The following is a 17,669-nucleotide window of genomic DNA, read 5'->3' on the forward strand; positions in this document are numbered from 1 at the left end:
AGTGAATAGTATCAACTTTGATTGAGCAAAAGGATAACTGGAAAGATGTGGTGCAAATCAGCTTTGATAATGGGATTATTCAAGACTCTGCAGTTAATGTGCTATAGTCGTGGGGATTTGTGGAAAGAATTCAAAGAAAGTTGGCTGTCTCTTAAAAAAAACCCAGATCTCGGGGTATGAGTGTATCTGACTGCTTCCAGTTGTCATGCGATGTTTACAAAATGTTTTTGGACATGGGGAAACCAGGTTCAAATCCCTGCAGAGCCAAAAAGCTCATATCGCTGCCCTTAGGCAAGTCACAGTCTCTCAGCATAGTCACTTACTTCTCAAGCTTATTGTGAGGATAAACAAGATATGAATGCTAAAGCAATTCCAAAGCAATTTGTACACTGAAAAATGTCATTGAAATGATAAATAGTGGTAATATATTATGCAGCAGAGTTGCAGTGATAGAACTTTTGCTGTTGGGGGAGCATTTAAGTGGAGAGTTTTGGAGAAGAAGCTTAGTTTACAGGTTTTGATAGATTAATTAGATTAAGATACATTTCACTGTATGATAATGGTAAGCAGCACCAAAATTACCAAGAATAGTAATTTCTGAAGAAGTGTGCATACACACGAAAGCTCATACCAATAACAAAGTTAGTTGGTCTCTAAGGTGCTACTGGAAGGAATTTTGTTTAGTAATTTCTGATCACTGATATGTGTTCAGCAGTAGCACATAGAGAGTTCTAGCCTTCTATACATTTAGTATTCAAGTATTTACCTTTCACAAACTCCAAAGCACCACTGACACTCAAGGTGCCATAATACGGCAGTGTGGTATAGCTGTTAGAGTGTTGGACTAGGATCTGGAATATCAGAGTTTGAATCCCCTCAAGCCATGAAGCTCATTGCGTGACCTTGGATTAGTCACTGCCTCTTAGCGTAGCCTACCTCACAGGATTGTTGTGAGGGTAAAATGAGGAGTGAGAGAACTATGTAATACTATATTGAGCTTCTTAGAGAAAATGTGAGGTATCAGTGTCATTAATGCATATTATAGATGCTGCTATATTCCTTAAAATACTACTTTTAGAATGAAATCAGAAAGGTATTATCAGGAATGCCATTGTACACACTGGCAAAGCTCTCAAGGGTAATAGTGTGGGTAAACCCTTGAATTCTCACTTACTGAGAGGGGGCACTGTGCTGTGGCAAGTGATAATATTTCACCTCTTTTCTCACACAAATGATTGCATTCTTGTGGGCCTGGCTGTTTGGTCATCCTATACCCTCAGACCTGTCCAGCTCATGGAGGACGAGCTGTTTTGGGGGCCCCAATATCTTTTGCATAGTTCATGGTCACAGACCCCCATCCCATTCCACGGTGCTAACACAATCACAGTCCTATCATGCATGGTGATTTCAGAGAATATTCTATATGGAATTAAATACCCGTATAAATACACACAAACCCTTCTGCCCATTCTGAATGTGACATTACAGTCTGTCCTATGCATGTTTACTTATTCCCACTGTGAGCAATAGTGTACTCCAAATTCAATGTGTGTGTGACATCAGTTGTTCAGCATAATCCTAATCATGTGCACTCAGAAATAGCTCTGAATCCTATACATGTTTACTTCAATCCTGCTTTGTTCAAAGGGGTTTACTTGTAGGAAAGTGTGGAGCGCTAGAAGAAAGCTGTCAAGGCTTGAAAAACTGTGCTGTTGTTTTTAGAATGCAGAAACAAAAACTTCATTTAATATACTATGTTTTGTTTGGGGGGTTTTTTTACTAGCGTATTAGTGTCTTTTTCACTAAACCATTTTGTCTACTGTGAAATTTTGGTTTGGTTTCTTTCACAGCAAAAAAAAAAATCAATTTCATTGTGTAGGGCTTGACCTTCTGTGAATTCCTTTTATCATATAAATCTTGTTTTCTTCAGAACCACAAGGTCCTTTCGGTGCAACTGGGAATAAATTGGTGATTGTGTAACCACCAGTTCCTGTAGCATTTTTGTAGAGCAAGTGCTTACGATTTCTAATCTCAGTCTGTTGCCAAGTAACTGCAGAAAGAGATGCACGCACACTGAAAATAGTATAAGAGCACTCTCCATATTGATTTGATTTCTATAGTAGGTAGTTTTTAAAAGGAGCCCAACTATATTGCTATATGCCACATTCCCCACTCTTTGGAGAATTACCATTTTGTAGTAACAGTTCTTTTAAAAAAACACCACACAGACACTATAACAGATGTTTCTTCCCACTGCCCTGTAACAATAGAGAACTGCCGAGAGACCCAAAAAGCAAGTATTCCTGAGGGGCTGAGACTTCAAAAAGTGTTTAGATAAGGATTATGCAGGGTTAAAGCCATCTTTGACTGGATGACTGCCTTGATAAGCCATGTGTATATACTTTTGTGTGTATAGCATAGCATATAAGGAAGGAGAACCTTATGATAAATTGTGGGGGCATGTGATGCTATTTATCATTTACCTTTGCCTGCCTCATCTGCACTTGAGAAGCCGATCTGTTTCTCCTGGGATTTATGCTAACCTTCCAGGACTGAGCACATAAAAACAGCTGCCTTGTTTTTGCTTGGTTGCTTAAAGCAAAACAAAAACAAATTTAAAAAACACCCCAAAAGCCAAAAATGTGAATTTTCCCCTCATTGTCTATTCTATAAGAGGAAAGCTTCAACAGTCAGGTGTTGTTTTCCCCCTGCCCACCACCCTAGCTATGCTAATGATTCTATATTACAAAGCTTCATAACTCCTCAGTTGGTTTGCAGAGTTATGTGTCATAAATGGATTTAAAGTCATTGACAGTTAAATAAGTATATGTGAGGGCTTTGATCTTTGCAAATTGGTACATCAAATGCCCTGATCCTCATCTCTTGAACAAGTGTGTGGATCAGAACTAGTTTTCAACAGATTTCATACTCTTTTAAACGTTGGAGGATGAGGCTATCAGTGGACTCTAAGCATGAGGTCTGTGTTCTTCGTCCCCAGTTGGAGTCAGTGTGCCTCTGAAAACCATTTGTGGGTAGTCACAAGTGGTAAGAGTGCTGTCACAATCAGGCACCTCTTGTTGGCTCCCATATCATGGACTGGCTGGATGCAGAAGTGTGGTTGAGACACCAGCTGAAGAAGCCAGGGAATTGGTGGTGGGATGACATTGAGTGGTCATAGAGAAAAGAGGGGGCAGACTAGGAGGAAGAAGTGTCAGAAGCTCAAAAGGCAACAGAGTTTAGTGAGCAGTAAGAAGCTGGGGCAGAAAACAGTCCTGATTCATAGGTAGCAGCTACTGTATTAATTTCCATAACCTTCACTCACTGTCAAAGCTCTTGGTCCCCTCAGATTCAGCCAGCATAGCTAATGGATGGTGATGATGGGAGTTGTAGTGCAAAAGCTGTGAAGGCCACCAGGAAGGGAGATTTGCTTCACGAGATAAGCAGTAGAGCACCTGAAGGATGGGGTGAGCATTGTGAAAACCTTTACTCCTCCAGTGCCTCTTGTATCAGGAACCCAAAATTATTTGAGGCAGCAGCAGTAGCACTGGTACATAAACCTTACTCGGTGAGAGACTAAATTCTGGCTGCACCAGCATGCATTTCAGGGCAAGCTCATCTCCCAGGCTTTCATAAGCAGCAGTAGTTGGAACTGGGATGTCTGAAAACTTTAGGGGAGGTAAATTTGTATGTACATACAATCCTTCCTGGTAATATATTGTATTTAAAATAAATTGTTAAGTTGCCTAAAACTTCATTTATAAGGTCGGGTATAAATAGGCAAATCAATTAGTAGTGGTGATAAATAAATGAATATGGATCAACACTTATAAAAGGCTGGAATATTTTTACTTACTTATATTCTTCAGCCTTCTGCTTTTGATATGAACAGAACAACATCTGTTTACAGATTCATCAGAATGATGATAGCATCTTGAGACAATTTGATTGTGAAAGATGGGGCAGAAATGATAAAAAATACTAGATGGAAGTTGGGAAATTATGTGTGAAGTCAGGGAAGGATCATAGGCTGCTTATCTGCTTCCACGTGTTCATTGGACATAAACTTGTTTGAACAGGGATATTTAAGGACCTTACAGAAACAAACAAACAAACAAACACACACCTTAGTTGTGATAATGGTACGTATGTATAAAAATACGTAGTTAGGCACTTGTGGGTTCCACACAGTCCTATAACCTTCCTTTAAGTGGGCTGTCAGAATTACACAGCACAAGAGAAGTGTCCATTTGTTTCCCTCTGCGCACGAGTCATGCTTTAGTGAAGCAATTTGACATGCAGCTCTGCTACTTCCATTTAATCCTGTTGTTCCTACTCGGTGATAGAAAACAAGATACACAATAAATCCAGAGAAAACAGAAATAGCCCAGTGTTTCACTCCCAAACATTTCACGGATAAGAAGTTACAACAGGAAGATAAGCAAAAAGGCAACTCAAAGCTCCAGCTAAGAATGGGGTGTGTGGAAAGGCCTTTGCTTTCAGCAATGATTGATGTGAGCATTTTGTGACCACTTTAGACTTTTCTTTTTTACATCAAATTCAAGGCAGTGGAGAGGTAAAATCTTAGCACACATTTCCAATAGAGAAACAAAGCCTGGTATAGCCTCCTTGCAACAGGTATGGCAGCAAAGAACTACATTACTTGCAAAAGAGTGACTGGGTAGCTTTATGAAGAACATCGTCGCACAGTTGAGTATCTCCTTTGGACCTAGCAATGTGGATTTCCATAGTGTTTTATTAATGTGGGGGTGGGGTGGGATACAAATGAACTGAAGGAATTGAAAGCTGAAACAAACTGCATGGCCAACAATTCTGGAATTTAAAATTAAGATTTTTATTTATTCTTTTTCCAAACAATGTTTCATACAATCACTGTATAAGGGGGGGGGGACAACTAAGGAAAAGGCAGAACAGAGAGCAAGAGAAGGAGATGAGGGGGGTGAGTCCTCAATAGAATTAAGTCCTGTTAGCACACTAGTTCTATTCTAACCAGTCCAAGAACATACTGAGTTACATGGTATGGTTTCACAAATATGTTTAGAAATTCCAGCGAAAGCAAAGATCAGGAGAAGTAGAATTCGGGAGGGGATAAGTGAAGGAACATAAGAGGGTCGTTTCTCGTATCTCTGGCTTTTAAATATTTCTGATATTCTAGTAGACATGGGCATCACCTCCTGTTAACAAGGCAGTGAAACGTCTATACACTGAAAAGGATATGGTCCTCTCACCCTTTTTGTCAATTTATGACATTGATAACTTGCACAGACATCTGTGGTCAGCTGGCTCTACCAGGGAACCTATCAAACTCCAGGTCTTGACAGTCCACATAAGACTTCATTTGGCTCTAGCTTTCTGCAGAGGCAACATCTTTATCTGCCTCTTAGGAGGAAAACAGGTCAGACTGCAGGCTGCCCTTTGAACTGTCCAAGGTCCTGTTCTTTTCTGCTCTGTGCTTTGATGTGCATTCACCTGTTCCATTAATGTCTCAATGTCCCACAGATCAGGAGCAGACAGAATGCCCGTGTAGGGATTTAAGGTGCAATACTACTTGATCAAAGCAAGGAAGGGATGGAATACATGTAAGCAGACCAAGATGGCACCACAGAAGACCAGAGAGAAAAGGACTGCAGTGGTCTAGGGGAGAGGTTGCCAGTGTATGGGCCGAAATTTTTGCTCAGCAGACAGATTCTCCTTTACTCTCAGAATTCTTTAAGCTGCATGGTAATCTGCCTACAGGATGAGTTGGAATTGCACCTATTCATCCTGCCTTTGGCTTCGTTGCCTGTCTGATTCACATCCCATGAGCATGTGGAGCTACAGGAAGGGCAAGCATTTAAATCAGCCTAAGCCACCCAACCTCATTTGCCCAGGATTACAATTCCACCTTTGAAAAGTAACTTTTCTGTGTTGCAAACTACTAAATACAAGCAAGTTTGTGGAGACTTCACTTCCTGCTCTCAAGAAAAAAAGAGGGGGAAAGGGAATGCTGAGCAGATATAATTTACAGAAAGTTACCAGCTTAATGATGTAACTGAGTGTCAGTTAGAGCTAGTTCAGTATAATAGTATCTGCTCTATTATATTTAAGAGAATTGGAAGGACTTAGAAAACAATTAGGTAGTGCAACATTAGCAGTATTACAGTTGGAACGACCATTTTAAGAATGAAGAAAGGGCTTGAATAGACAGATATTCAACTGGCATTGTCACGACAAGCAGTACATTGCATTAAATCATGCAACTGAATCATGTCATTCCCTTTTTTCATTTTAGTAGATTTACATCACAACCCTTTTCAGGGTGTTGCACTACTTTATTTGTAACAGTTTTAAGCATTTTAAGAAATCAGAAGACCTTTTGAATCTTAGGAAAGACTTGCAATACCTTATATTTTGCTGTACAGTTCAAAAGTTTCATATTTTATTTCAGAGAAGTGGGTTGCATGTTGAAGACAGGGGTTAAATTATAAGTCAGCTAGAGCCTAACTGGAGACCCTTATGACAGCCACTTAGTTGACAACATTCTCTTCTGAAAAATGGGATAATACAATGCCCTGCCTTATAAATCATTGTAGTAATGTACAGTCACCAAAGTGAGAATGGATATAATTCAGATCAGAAGCCTATATAGATGCACTGTGCAAAATCCATAATAAAGTGTTAATCTTGAACTGCAAGATTTGAAGCTAATATATTTCTCCCCATCAGTCTTTGTTGTTTTTGCTGGGTAGTGTTTTTTGTGTGTTGTTTTTTAAGACAGCATATCCATCTGCGAGGGCACCATTTTGGTTATTGTAGATTTTTAGAGCATTTATCTTTTCCCTGGCCGAGCACTGGGAATTGCTGTGAATGTTCAAGAAGACTAATATAGAAAAGAAGCAATATGTGCAGCCTCCCTTAGTTACTAGACTAGCTCAAATGTCATGTCAGCTTCAATTAGAGATGAGCAGATAATGAGGAATCTCAACATCTGTTTGCACATGTGTTCTCCACCCCAAATACTCCCAACCTGTCCCTGGTCATTAGGGGCCACATTATTTAAAACTTTGTGAACAGTCATTTGGAAACAGTTTTGCCTACACAGTTCCTACATTTTGTTATGCATTTCTGTCACCAGTTTTACTGCCAAATACATTTGCATAACAATAGGACCCTTGTTTCTTATTGGTTCATCTGTTTCCATGGTGGATTCACTACACGAGCTCTTCAGTTTTTAGCATCCCAGTACCTATTGTCTAAATGAGATAAAGAGAATGTTATGACTATATGGGTTAGAAATCTAGCATTTATTCAAATTCTCACTGTAACAAAAAAGAAAATGATTATCTGATATCTGAACAAGCTGGTAGTAGATGGGAACTTTGTAATAGATTATTTGTTAAAGGTATTTTTGTGGCAGGTGTAAGACACCTGCTACAATCCTAAACCCACTAACCTGGGAGTAAGTCCTGTTTAATTCAACAGGACTTATGAGTAGACACGGTTAGGATTGTGTTGTTAGCCATTCTTAGTCTGTAGGACATAGGTGGTAAATCACCTTGAAGGGAGTTGGTCTGTTTCAGAAATGCTTTGTTTAGCAATTGACTCCCCACTGTTCACTATTCTTATTCAAATGCATGCTCTGGAACTGCTGTTGATTTTTTTTAGGGGTGCTAAACTGAAAGAAGAGCAAATTGCATTGTGCTCTACTTTACAGTGCTCTCTTGACACATTAATTATGCACATGATTGCTACTGTTAAGAGTTATGTGCTTTCAACTGTGCACGACTCCCTCTATTCAAATGAATTCATTTATTTTAAATGAATATGTATATACTGTATATATAGGTGATATTTCTGTCACAGCAAGCATTTAGGCTTGCCAGACAGAGCAATCCCCCACTCCACTGCACACTGTTATAGAGTTCACCTGAGCCCCCATATCCAACTTTGGGAGGGTACATGGAGGGAGAGGGGAGAAGCCCACTTGCACAAGGGGTTTTCCTGACAGGACTTCTTACATTAATAGTACCCATAATTTATACAAATCCTACAGCAAGCCAGAAGGCAAGTATTCTGCTGTATATATGCTAGAACTCAGTAAGATCTTGAGCGTCAAGGTCTGGGACCATAGAAACAGAACCTCAAGCAACTACTTCATAGCCTGGTTTCCCTTACAATGACAGGGCTGCTGTAAGCCAGGCTGATGCTACAGATATGTTGTACCTCACACACCAAAAGAGTATTGTGAGGCTAACATCCCTAATCCCTGTGCAGTTTAAAAAGTCTATTATTTTTCACACAGAAAGCTGCCACCTGAGGTCCAAGGCCTCAGGTAAGTAATGTATCAGTTTGTTAAATAAATGGAATTTGTTGTTCCCTATCCTACATGTCCTTTGTACTAGGATTATTCCAGCAGTTGCTTTACCTTTGACAGAAGGTCTGCTTTGAAGCAACTTAAGAGATTTAGAACAGTGGCTGTAGAAATGCTATCTGATAAGGAATAATTGAGCTGAGCTTGACAAAAAAAAGGCAAATCTACATTTAAATGGCATAGTGGACATTCTCTGAAAGATGTCTCTGTGTTGATAACTTAGAGTCTTTAAATAGAAGATATGACAAACTACTGATAAGGTAGCAGTCAAATTAGTGTGTGTGTGTGTGTGTTTAAGAAAAAGAATCATATCTAGGTGATTTAATATTTTCTCCAATCAACCAACCCTTCCAAACAAATAACGTAGTTGGAAATAGTGAAGGAGAAGGAAATGAGGAAATGTGTACATGGAAGGATACATGTCTTTGTAAGTAAGACAAACCCCTTTCTATGAGTTTTTTTTATATGTATAGGGTCCTCACATGACTACAGGGGAGCATCTGAATTTACCACTGTGTACAATTACACTGGATGGGATTGTTAATGGATAAGGGCTTCTGCATGCAGAGAAAAAGGACAAGAACAGGTTAAATTAGGTATGCTGGTTAATTGGGTGTGTTTATCCTGCACCTGTGACTAGTTAATCATGTGAGAGTGAGTCAGCAAGCCTGTGAGAGTGATTCTTGTGTTTGAAGCAAGTTTGTTCTTGGTGCCTGCCCTTGGCCAGAGCCTAGTCTGTGTTGGAACACTGCAAGGAGGCTGTATGCTGATGGAAAGACTGTATGCTGTATATTACCACTGTGTGTAACCTGTAAGTTATGGAACTGCATTATACTGTCAGTAAAGGGACTGAGTCTAACTAGAACTGTCTGGTGTTTTTCTGTTCCATTGGCACACTCCGTTGGTGTGTTGAATGGGCACTCTGCACATGCCCCAACAGGGATATGCAGCCACTTCCTGCGCTCTTTCTGAAAGCATTTTTACGCAGCACAGTGGAGGTGCTTTGCTCTCAAGCTGCTTCAAGCTGCTTCAAGCAGCTTTTAGAGGATTTTTAAGAAATGGGAAGCAGCCCTGGGTGCACCTCAAAAGTAGAATGATTGATCCAGTGTTTGGAAAGGACTAAACCATAGATCTATGTTCTGTTTCAACTGCTGGTTCGGCTGAATAAAAAAAACTTCATGCCAAATTATGGAGTAGACTAAAATCCTCAACCATCCTTGCTTTTAATTTTAAGTGGGTGCTTTGTGAAAAGTAGTCGGAGCAAAGGTAATTAAAGCAAGGCATGTCTATTTCAAATTAAAGACAGCCCATTATCTAGCGCTATTAAATGATTAAATGATTTCTCATATGTATTGTTACACATAGATAAAATAAAACATTTTTGCATATCTGTAGACACTCGTCTACTGTCCTCTGAATTCTACTGTCCTTCATTCTATTTTGTCCATTCCAGCTACCCACGGGTGGCAGCCATCTCTCAACAGGACCATCACCAATTAAGCCCCTGGCAACAAAACCGTATCATGATATAGCATCCTTTATTTATAGGCAACCACTGCTGAAAGTGACGACAATGCTTTTGTGTGTGTCTTAAGGGGGAAGGAGAGAAACATAAGGCAGCTCCTTGGAATGGAGACACATCCCTACCACACATTATAACAGGCTTCCTTAAACTCGGCCCTCCAGATGTTTAGAGACTACAATTCCCACCATCCCTGACCACTGGTCCTGCTAGCTAGGGATCAGGGGGTTGTAGGCCAAAAACACCTGGAAGGCCAAATTTGAGGAAGCCTGCATTATAAGAATTTGCCACCATTGCTAAAGATTGCAGCAATCTTTAGGAGCCACTCTTCCCACCAACAAAAACCTGGGACGGGGGAACCCTCTGGCTGAATACTTTGGCCTAATACTACTCTGTACTGCAACATTTTATGGCAGGTCCCACTTTATTATTGCATTCACAGTGAAGATTCATGTAGTTTATCCCTGATAAATGTCAGTTTGCATAGAAGGTGTGACTTTCAGAAAGACTTAAGCTTCAGCAGCTCCCAACTTAGAAATTAAGTGCTGGAAAAAGATAAGGAAATGATGAGTCTTTCATGCTTGGATTTCTTTTAGAGCTTCTCTGCAATGTCTGGCGCAGCAGAGGCAGTTTTAGGGTGGTGCAACCACAGCAGTGGCACTGGGAGCCATGCTGAAGGGGACGCCACAACAATGCTGCAAAATGGAGCGTGAGAGGCAGGGGGTGCCAAATTTAAGTGTCACACAGGGCACCATGGGAATTTGAGGACCCAAAGTCCACTACTGGGCCCATCTACATTCTGGTCTAGGCTCTTCAGGGAGGAAGGGTGGGGTATAAATTCAATACATTTATATGGGTAACTGTAAAGCTATCGTTAAAAAATATGTTTTTAGAGAAGCTGCTCATCTCACATTGAAGGGTAGTTTATCTTCCTTTGTAAATAAATAAAAAATATAATCAGAGGTAACTTTAAAGTGCCCCCATTTGTGTCAAATTGCCTTGTACACAGATATTTTGGTTTTGAGTATTAAATTAATTGAACAAGGAGGTAAAAAAAGGTTGTAGAATGACACATTTCTGCAAAAAACATTGTATACATTTCTTTCTCAAGCTACTGCGGCTCTTCCTCACTCCTTTTTATTATTCATCTTAATCTATTTGAAATGCTTTTACTAAAATCACTCATTTTTCCCTTTCTCACAAATACATACCCCCATACTTTAATTCCATATAGTAATTTCTTTCCACCTTCTATATCAATTCTGAGTCTTCACCACAATTTTCTTCCTTCTTAATTCCACTCTGTATAAATCCATTTGCTTTTGTCCCGACCTGCTTTCTGTTTTCCCCCCCCCCCCTGGCTTTTTCTGTCATTCCTTCTCTGCATGTAAGATTCATAGTGTATGAAACACTGCAAAACCCTACCAAACTTGTTTGTTCAAAGTGGGACAATAACGGTGTAAGTGCACAAGACATGCGCCAATGAAAATGTTAAAATCAAAGCAATTGTTAATACTGTTTCAGAAAACATGGGGGGGGGGAGCTAGGGGACTCCTGTTCTGTTTATTTAAAGTATACCCTGATTTCACGTGTCAAAATATTCTTATTCAGGAATATTCAGAATGACCATGCTTCTTTTTTTCTCCCTGCAGCACCACTAACAGAAAAACCACCAAAGCTTTTATATCCTTCAGAGAGTAAACTGACAATTCAGGAGACACAGCTGGGTAAGTTGCATTCAGGAAGTGCTGATGTCTGCTGTGTCTTAATGTTTGATGAAGGCATTAACAATTAAAATCAAAACTAGAGATGACATTGCACTGTGCTTTTGCGCAGATATGTTTGAGGTTAGGTTATAATAATGACACATTTGCATTGATTCTATTGTATTTAATATTATAACTGATCATTGTTAAAAAGGAAGGTGTCATTTTCTTTCCATAGTTTGCAGTTATTCTGTTTACAAGTAATAGTTAAGGGAAGTTAACTAAAAGTGGAGGAGAAGTCAAATTGAACAGCTCAATTGATGTTTTGGGGCTATAACTGCCAATGGTCAGTGTTGATAAGATTTATAGTCCGAAATATTTGGGAAGGCTGTGAGTATTGCAAGTACAGAAGCCAATTTTCCTGATGATTCTGAGTGCTACATGGTTTGTTGACTTTGAACCAAATGTACTGAATTTTTGTTTTACCCATACGTGGATTTTTAAGCTATATTAAGTCATACTTTCATATCTCCAAAAGAGCATTTACTTTGTTCATTTTGTCAGATTGTCAGATTATAACTGAATTTCAATGGTTTATAATTCACTGTGAAATTCCCTGCGTTATGTTTGTGACTCTTTGGTAACTACAGAATAGAGTGTTGTCACCACTGCTATCTAATTTTTAATGCTATCTTCCACTGCCATGGCAGGTCTAGTCTATGTTAGTGGCATTTAATGAATGTGGTTTTTTGGGTCTTTGTCATATGTTCACTTGGAAACTACAGGTCTTAAGACTAATTCTCAACTTTTTTTCATAGTAAAGGCCTTACATGGTGGACTTTAGCGCCATTTTAAAGCATCTATTTTTACATATAGAGCCATTTGTGAAAGCACCCTCTGCTTAAAAACCTGAAAAGTTAACTTCCTCAGAAAAAACACTACCCTTATGATATTACCATCTCAATATTGCCAGAACAGGGCTTCAATATACATTAGATTGTTTGAAGAAAATAATATTTGTTGGTAGTCAGTTGCACTTTCTATAATATTATGTCTTTTTAAAAGAACAAGCAATGATTTATTCTAGCCTTGTATGTGATCATATCAATGGAATTTATGCGTCTGCCTGACTTTGCAGAGTACAAGTTTGGCTTCTAAATATTACCATTGATGTTTTGTTGTATTACTATGATGACTCTTGTGTTTAACTGCATACCATCTGTCTTACTTAATTATGATCAAGGAATGTGAAATATTAGACATCTTCTTAGGCATCTTTGAAGTATTACTAGATTGGCAAATTATAATTAAGCTGGTACTAATTTCTGACTCCAAACAGTTAATTGGCATACTGCAAGTTCCTGTTTGGCTTCTGAGTTCTGCAGTTCTTGGTGTGTTAAAGATAAATTATTACGGTCATATTCTCATATGTGTGGACAGCGCCGGAAGTTCTGAACCTGACCTGAGAAGCAGTATTCTATTTAAAATGGGAATGCACATTTTTATAAACTTACCACAGAACATAAGAAAGCATTGGGTTTGCAATGGCTAGTCCTATGAGAGGTAGAAATATGTCTAACCTTTTGATCAGAAAGCATTTGTTGAAGTAGTAGCTCACTGTGGGTCTGATCAAATGCATACTGCAAATATTAAAATTTCAGATAAAAGGAAAATTCTGGAAATTCTGTTTCCAATGAAGCACATACGTCATGTAGAAAGGCAACATGGTAAATAATACATTAATTAAGGCCAGATTGAAAATAAATCTCTCAAAATGTGTAAACAGAATGTATAAACCATATGTACTAACTCTCTTGAACAGGTTTCAATCAAGTTCTGACAGGAAAGCTAATGGAGGTCAAGAATAAGATAATATAAGCTCTTCTCCGCTTTTACTAAGTGGTTCATTTGAATTAATCAATATCTGTGTTTAAATAATGCATTTAGGATTTGAGTTGCAGAGGGGCTTTTAATAATACACATGGTTATTTTCTACTCAAGAGGATCAACCTCTCAATATTTGGTTTGTTTGTTTTTACTGCTACAAGGAATAGGTGAATGCTTAAGACACCAAGCTGTCTGTGAAAACATATGAGAAAATTGTAAGAGAAAATTGTGGAGTGGGGTTTCATAGAAATCTGTCTTGTATTTTCTTCAACCGCTTCCCTCACTGAGGCAGAATTATAAAGCAGTTAGTTGTGGCAGGCCAAACAAAACTCCCCAATGGCCATGCAGTTTATAGAAACAACAAAATAAGTTTCCCCTGGCAGGAGTTTTGCTCCACTTCACTAGACAAGACAGCACAAAGATGTCATCATCTTTTAGGAAATAGTCTCAGTTTTGCTTCCAAAGGAGGTGCCTAAAAACCCTTTCTGAAACCAAAGAAGACAGAGAAAATTAGATTCACTTTCCCACAAATTTTAACAGACAACCTAAAGCACAGCCTGCATTCTTTCACATCTCAGCCTAAATGAAAAAAGAGTTGGAGTTGTGCTCTTTGTCACTTTTCTTTTCTTTTTTAGCTGCTTAGAACCTCCTGCTTAAAGCTGGAGCATAGGTAACAATATTTTCAAAACATCCCACTAGTCCAAGGAATGTGTTAGATAAAGGCTGGAAAACCTGTGGACCCTCCAGATTTTGCTGGACTAAACAAAAGCAAGGATTTTTAACAATCTTCATGGTGGAAACGCAACATCTAATTATTTGGGGCATGGGCATTCAGTGGGGTTTACCATCAGTACACAAGGTACCTGTGGGTTTGTGATTTTCCCCTTTCTCTTAAATGAAAACATCTGCTTTAATCAACAAAGCTGCAATGAGCTGAGTTCTGCTCCATACACGATGGTACAACAGGGATGACACTACATCATGAAACATCAGTAAACTTATCTTTAGATAAAAGGGGAGGGGGACTTGAAACCCTCTACTGCCTCGTTCAGTAATAGAAAGGTCCCCAAGGTATTCCAACTACAATGGCAGCAACCTTCATCAATCTACCAGGATGCCATTCTGGTAAGCCTAGTGAAATAGCTGAAAGGTAGCTCAGCTGCACCAGAGTGTAGACAAAGGGAGAGTTAAACAGAGAAGAGTCGCCAAACTAAGCAGGTAGACACTGCCAGGATGAGGAGGAGCAAAGGAACCTGACTGAGAGAAGAGGTGACCAATAGGAAAAAGCCCAGCACAGAACCAATGCGTGGTTCCTTCTTTACAGAAGGAATTCGAACAAGGAGGAAGTTGGTGGACACCTGCAGAGTGTTAGTTTCTGTGATCGCTGTGCAGCTGCGTGGAGTCACGAAACTCTGTTTACATTCCAGAGACCTTCAAGTCTCACGGGAAAGGGAGACGGGATGTGACGTTAGTGGTTTCCTGTTTCCTTTGTTCCTTTGTTCAGTTGCTCTCTGCTTTCATAGAGAGAGGATGTCTTTTCTGTTCTGCGTAGTTTAGAAATAAAACTCTTTACAATGTAGCCAAACCTCTTGTCTCTTCCCTGTGCTGGGAACCCTGCTGGATAGAATATGCTTGAGGCCTCATCAATCGTCGGAAGCGATTTCATAGGCTCAGCTCGGATGAAGATGAGGCCTTATCGGCTTGGCTGAGCGGAGTTCCGACACAGAGCACCTGGGCTACTGGGAAGGAGGCATCCACTATAATTTCTTACAGTGGGAGAAGGAGCAGGAGGATTTATTGGCAGACTTAATACCATAGTCTCAGCTCAGCTATAGGTGCATATGTTTAGGAAGTCCTTTGGGCAGAATCTTTCTTTACCCAAGCTATGCCCATTCAAAGCACACATTCCACCACCACCCCTCAAAGAATTCTGGGCAATGTAGTTCACAGCCACACTTAACAAACTACGGTGCTCAGAATTCTTTGGAGGGGAAAATGTGTGCTTTGAATGTGGTTTTAAAGCATTATGTATTTGCAGTCCCAGTATCAGTGATGTGAATCATACTCACTTCAAAGTAAGAACCGCAACTTAACATTACTATGAGTCAGAACTCTGAATTTATTTTTAACTATAGAAATGGTTTAACTCAGCAATCTTTCTACAGATAATTAAGGTTCTACAAATAATTACAATTCATTATAAATCTATTGCTTACATTTATAAGTTCATATGGCATCTCAGCTTTTTGTATGAGCTTAAAATCATGTTAATAAGTTTGTTCCTTCAACAAATTATCATTACTTCATTAATTGGAAATTTACAGTTGATTAGTAAATTAGCAACTGAAACCTTTGAGGAAGATTAATAAATTCTAAGAAGATAAATAGAAAGAAATACTCTTAACAATGTAGGGACATTCAGTTCACCAAGTTGGACTCAATAAACCTTTTTTTTCTATTTTTGATATTTGCAGTACAATTTTAACATAGAAGCGCCATGAAAATGGGTCGTTTTAAAAGCAATTGCCATTTCACTTTTAGCAGAGGCGCTGAAGGGTAGATTGTAAATAAAAGCAGACTCAGCACTAAACACACTACTTTAAATTAGATACAAATCTTTCATTCTCGAGTGGTGTGAAGGAAAACGAGTCTTAGAAAAAAGGATGGATTCTCTCTGTTCAGTAACTGCTGTGTTTGAAATCTATGCTGACCTTGATTCAGTCACCTATGGGAAGTCTCTCAGTCCCAGTTTACTTGGACAGCAGATTGAAAGGGTACCATCTAACCTTGAGATTTCAGGATCATAGAATCACAGAGTCGAAAAATTGTAGAGTTGGAAGGGACCCCAGGGGTCATCTAGCCCAACCCCTGCAATGCAGCAGTCTCAGCTAGATCATACATGGCAGATGGTCATCCAACCTCTGCTTAAAAACCTCCAAGGAAGGAGAGTCCAACACCTCTTTTGGAAGTCTGTTCCATTGTTGAACAGCTCTTACTGACAAAAACGTATTCCTGATGCTTATGTTCCTGTATTCAGTTTTGATCTAACTTTATGTAATAATAAAAAAAAATACTTTCAAATCAGGATTTCTTTCTTTCTTTCTTTCTTTCTTTCTTTCTTTCTTTCTTTCTTTCTTTCTTTCTGATTTTGCTAGCCTGGTCAGTTTACAACCCTTCATTTCCTTTCTTTACTTTTCAACTGAAACACTGCTTTGCCTGTAATAAACTCTTGCCAAGTGCACCAGTGTCTGCATTCTACCAAATGCATCCATTTTTGCAGGAAGTTTTCTCTTCGCACATAGCCACAAATATCTGCTTTCCCCAAGTCCAAATGTAGCTAGAGATGAAATATTTGTCAAACATTGATTAAAGTGCATCGTATAAATCACAGCTTCCTAGGAGAGCACTGATTTCCTTATGCAAGAAGCTCATGATTTATGGTTTGTATCCTTTAATATTGGGAAATAATGTTAGTAGCTGGCCCTTGTCATGAATATAAATCACAGGCCTAGTTCACATGGTCAGCTTTGTCTCCTAGTGATGTCCTCTGAGTGTCCCCGGGAACACGTTGCACTGAGAATGTATCATCTGAATCAAGATCTGTTGGGATGCAGCAGCTGCCCTTTCTGCTGTTATTGCAGTTACAAAAGCTGTGGCTGCAACTACAAAGTGGCCGATTAATATAATGAAATGTATTCCAGAGTCACATGGCAAGTATTTTGAACTAGCTTGTGTTCCTTTGGGGTGCTGCATAGCAGCTAGTTGTTCTGAATCCCTTAAGTTTTCATGAAGTTATCCCTGATTGGAAGTTCTGATAAAATTACAGAACAAGTGGAATAACTAAATCTGATCACTTCATGATCAGGAGACTTCCTACACAGTGTCAGCAGTTCCTCTGGCACAATGTTGGTCATATGACCTACAAAGGGAGCTGATTAAGTTTTATTGTATTGATATTGGTCCCTTTGGTACCTTTTTTAAATAAGAAAATCTTGGCAATGAAATCTTTAGCTCTAATTAAGTATGAGAAACAACGACCCTTCTAAAGCTGTAACACTTAGAATGATATTTGCACTTGTAAAATGTTTGAAATTTTGTCTGCAAAGCACTTCTCATTAAGTGTATGAAGATCTTTGTCAGAGGTCTTAGAGAAGCCGGAGCCATCCAGCGTTTTTCTTTCCTTATT

General features: G+C 39.1%; 1 protein-coding gene across 5 annotated transcripts in view; it reads left to right on the top strand.

The window, feature by feature from the left end:
* The window catches only part of IL1RAPL1 (interleukin 1 receptor accessory protein like 1), a 638,619-nt gene that overhangs the window by 474,726 nt on the left and 146,224 nt on the right, over positions 1–17,669 (top strand). For all 5 annotated transcript variants that reach the window (XM_081908987.1, XM_081908983.1, XM_081908985.1 and 2 more), the window contains one exon: positions 11,543–11,617. In XM_081908987.1, the coding sequence (XP_081765113.1) occupies positions 11,543–11,617 (75 nt within the window). The remainder of the gene's footprint in view (positions 1–11,542; positions 11,618–17,669) is intronic.

Source organism: Podarcis melisellensis (genome assembly GCF_964234715.1).
Source record: "Podarcis melisellensis genome assembly, chromosome: 4".
In the NCBI taxonomy this organism is placed as follows: Eukaryota; Metazoa; Chordata; class Lepidosauria; order Squamata; family Lacertidae; genus Podarcis; species Podarcis melisellensis.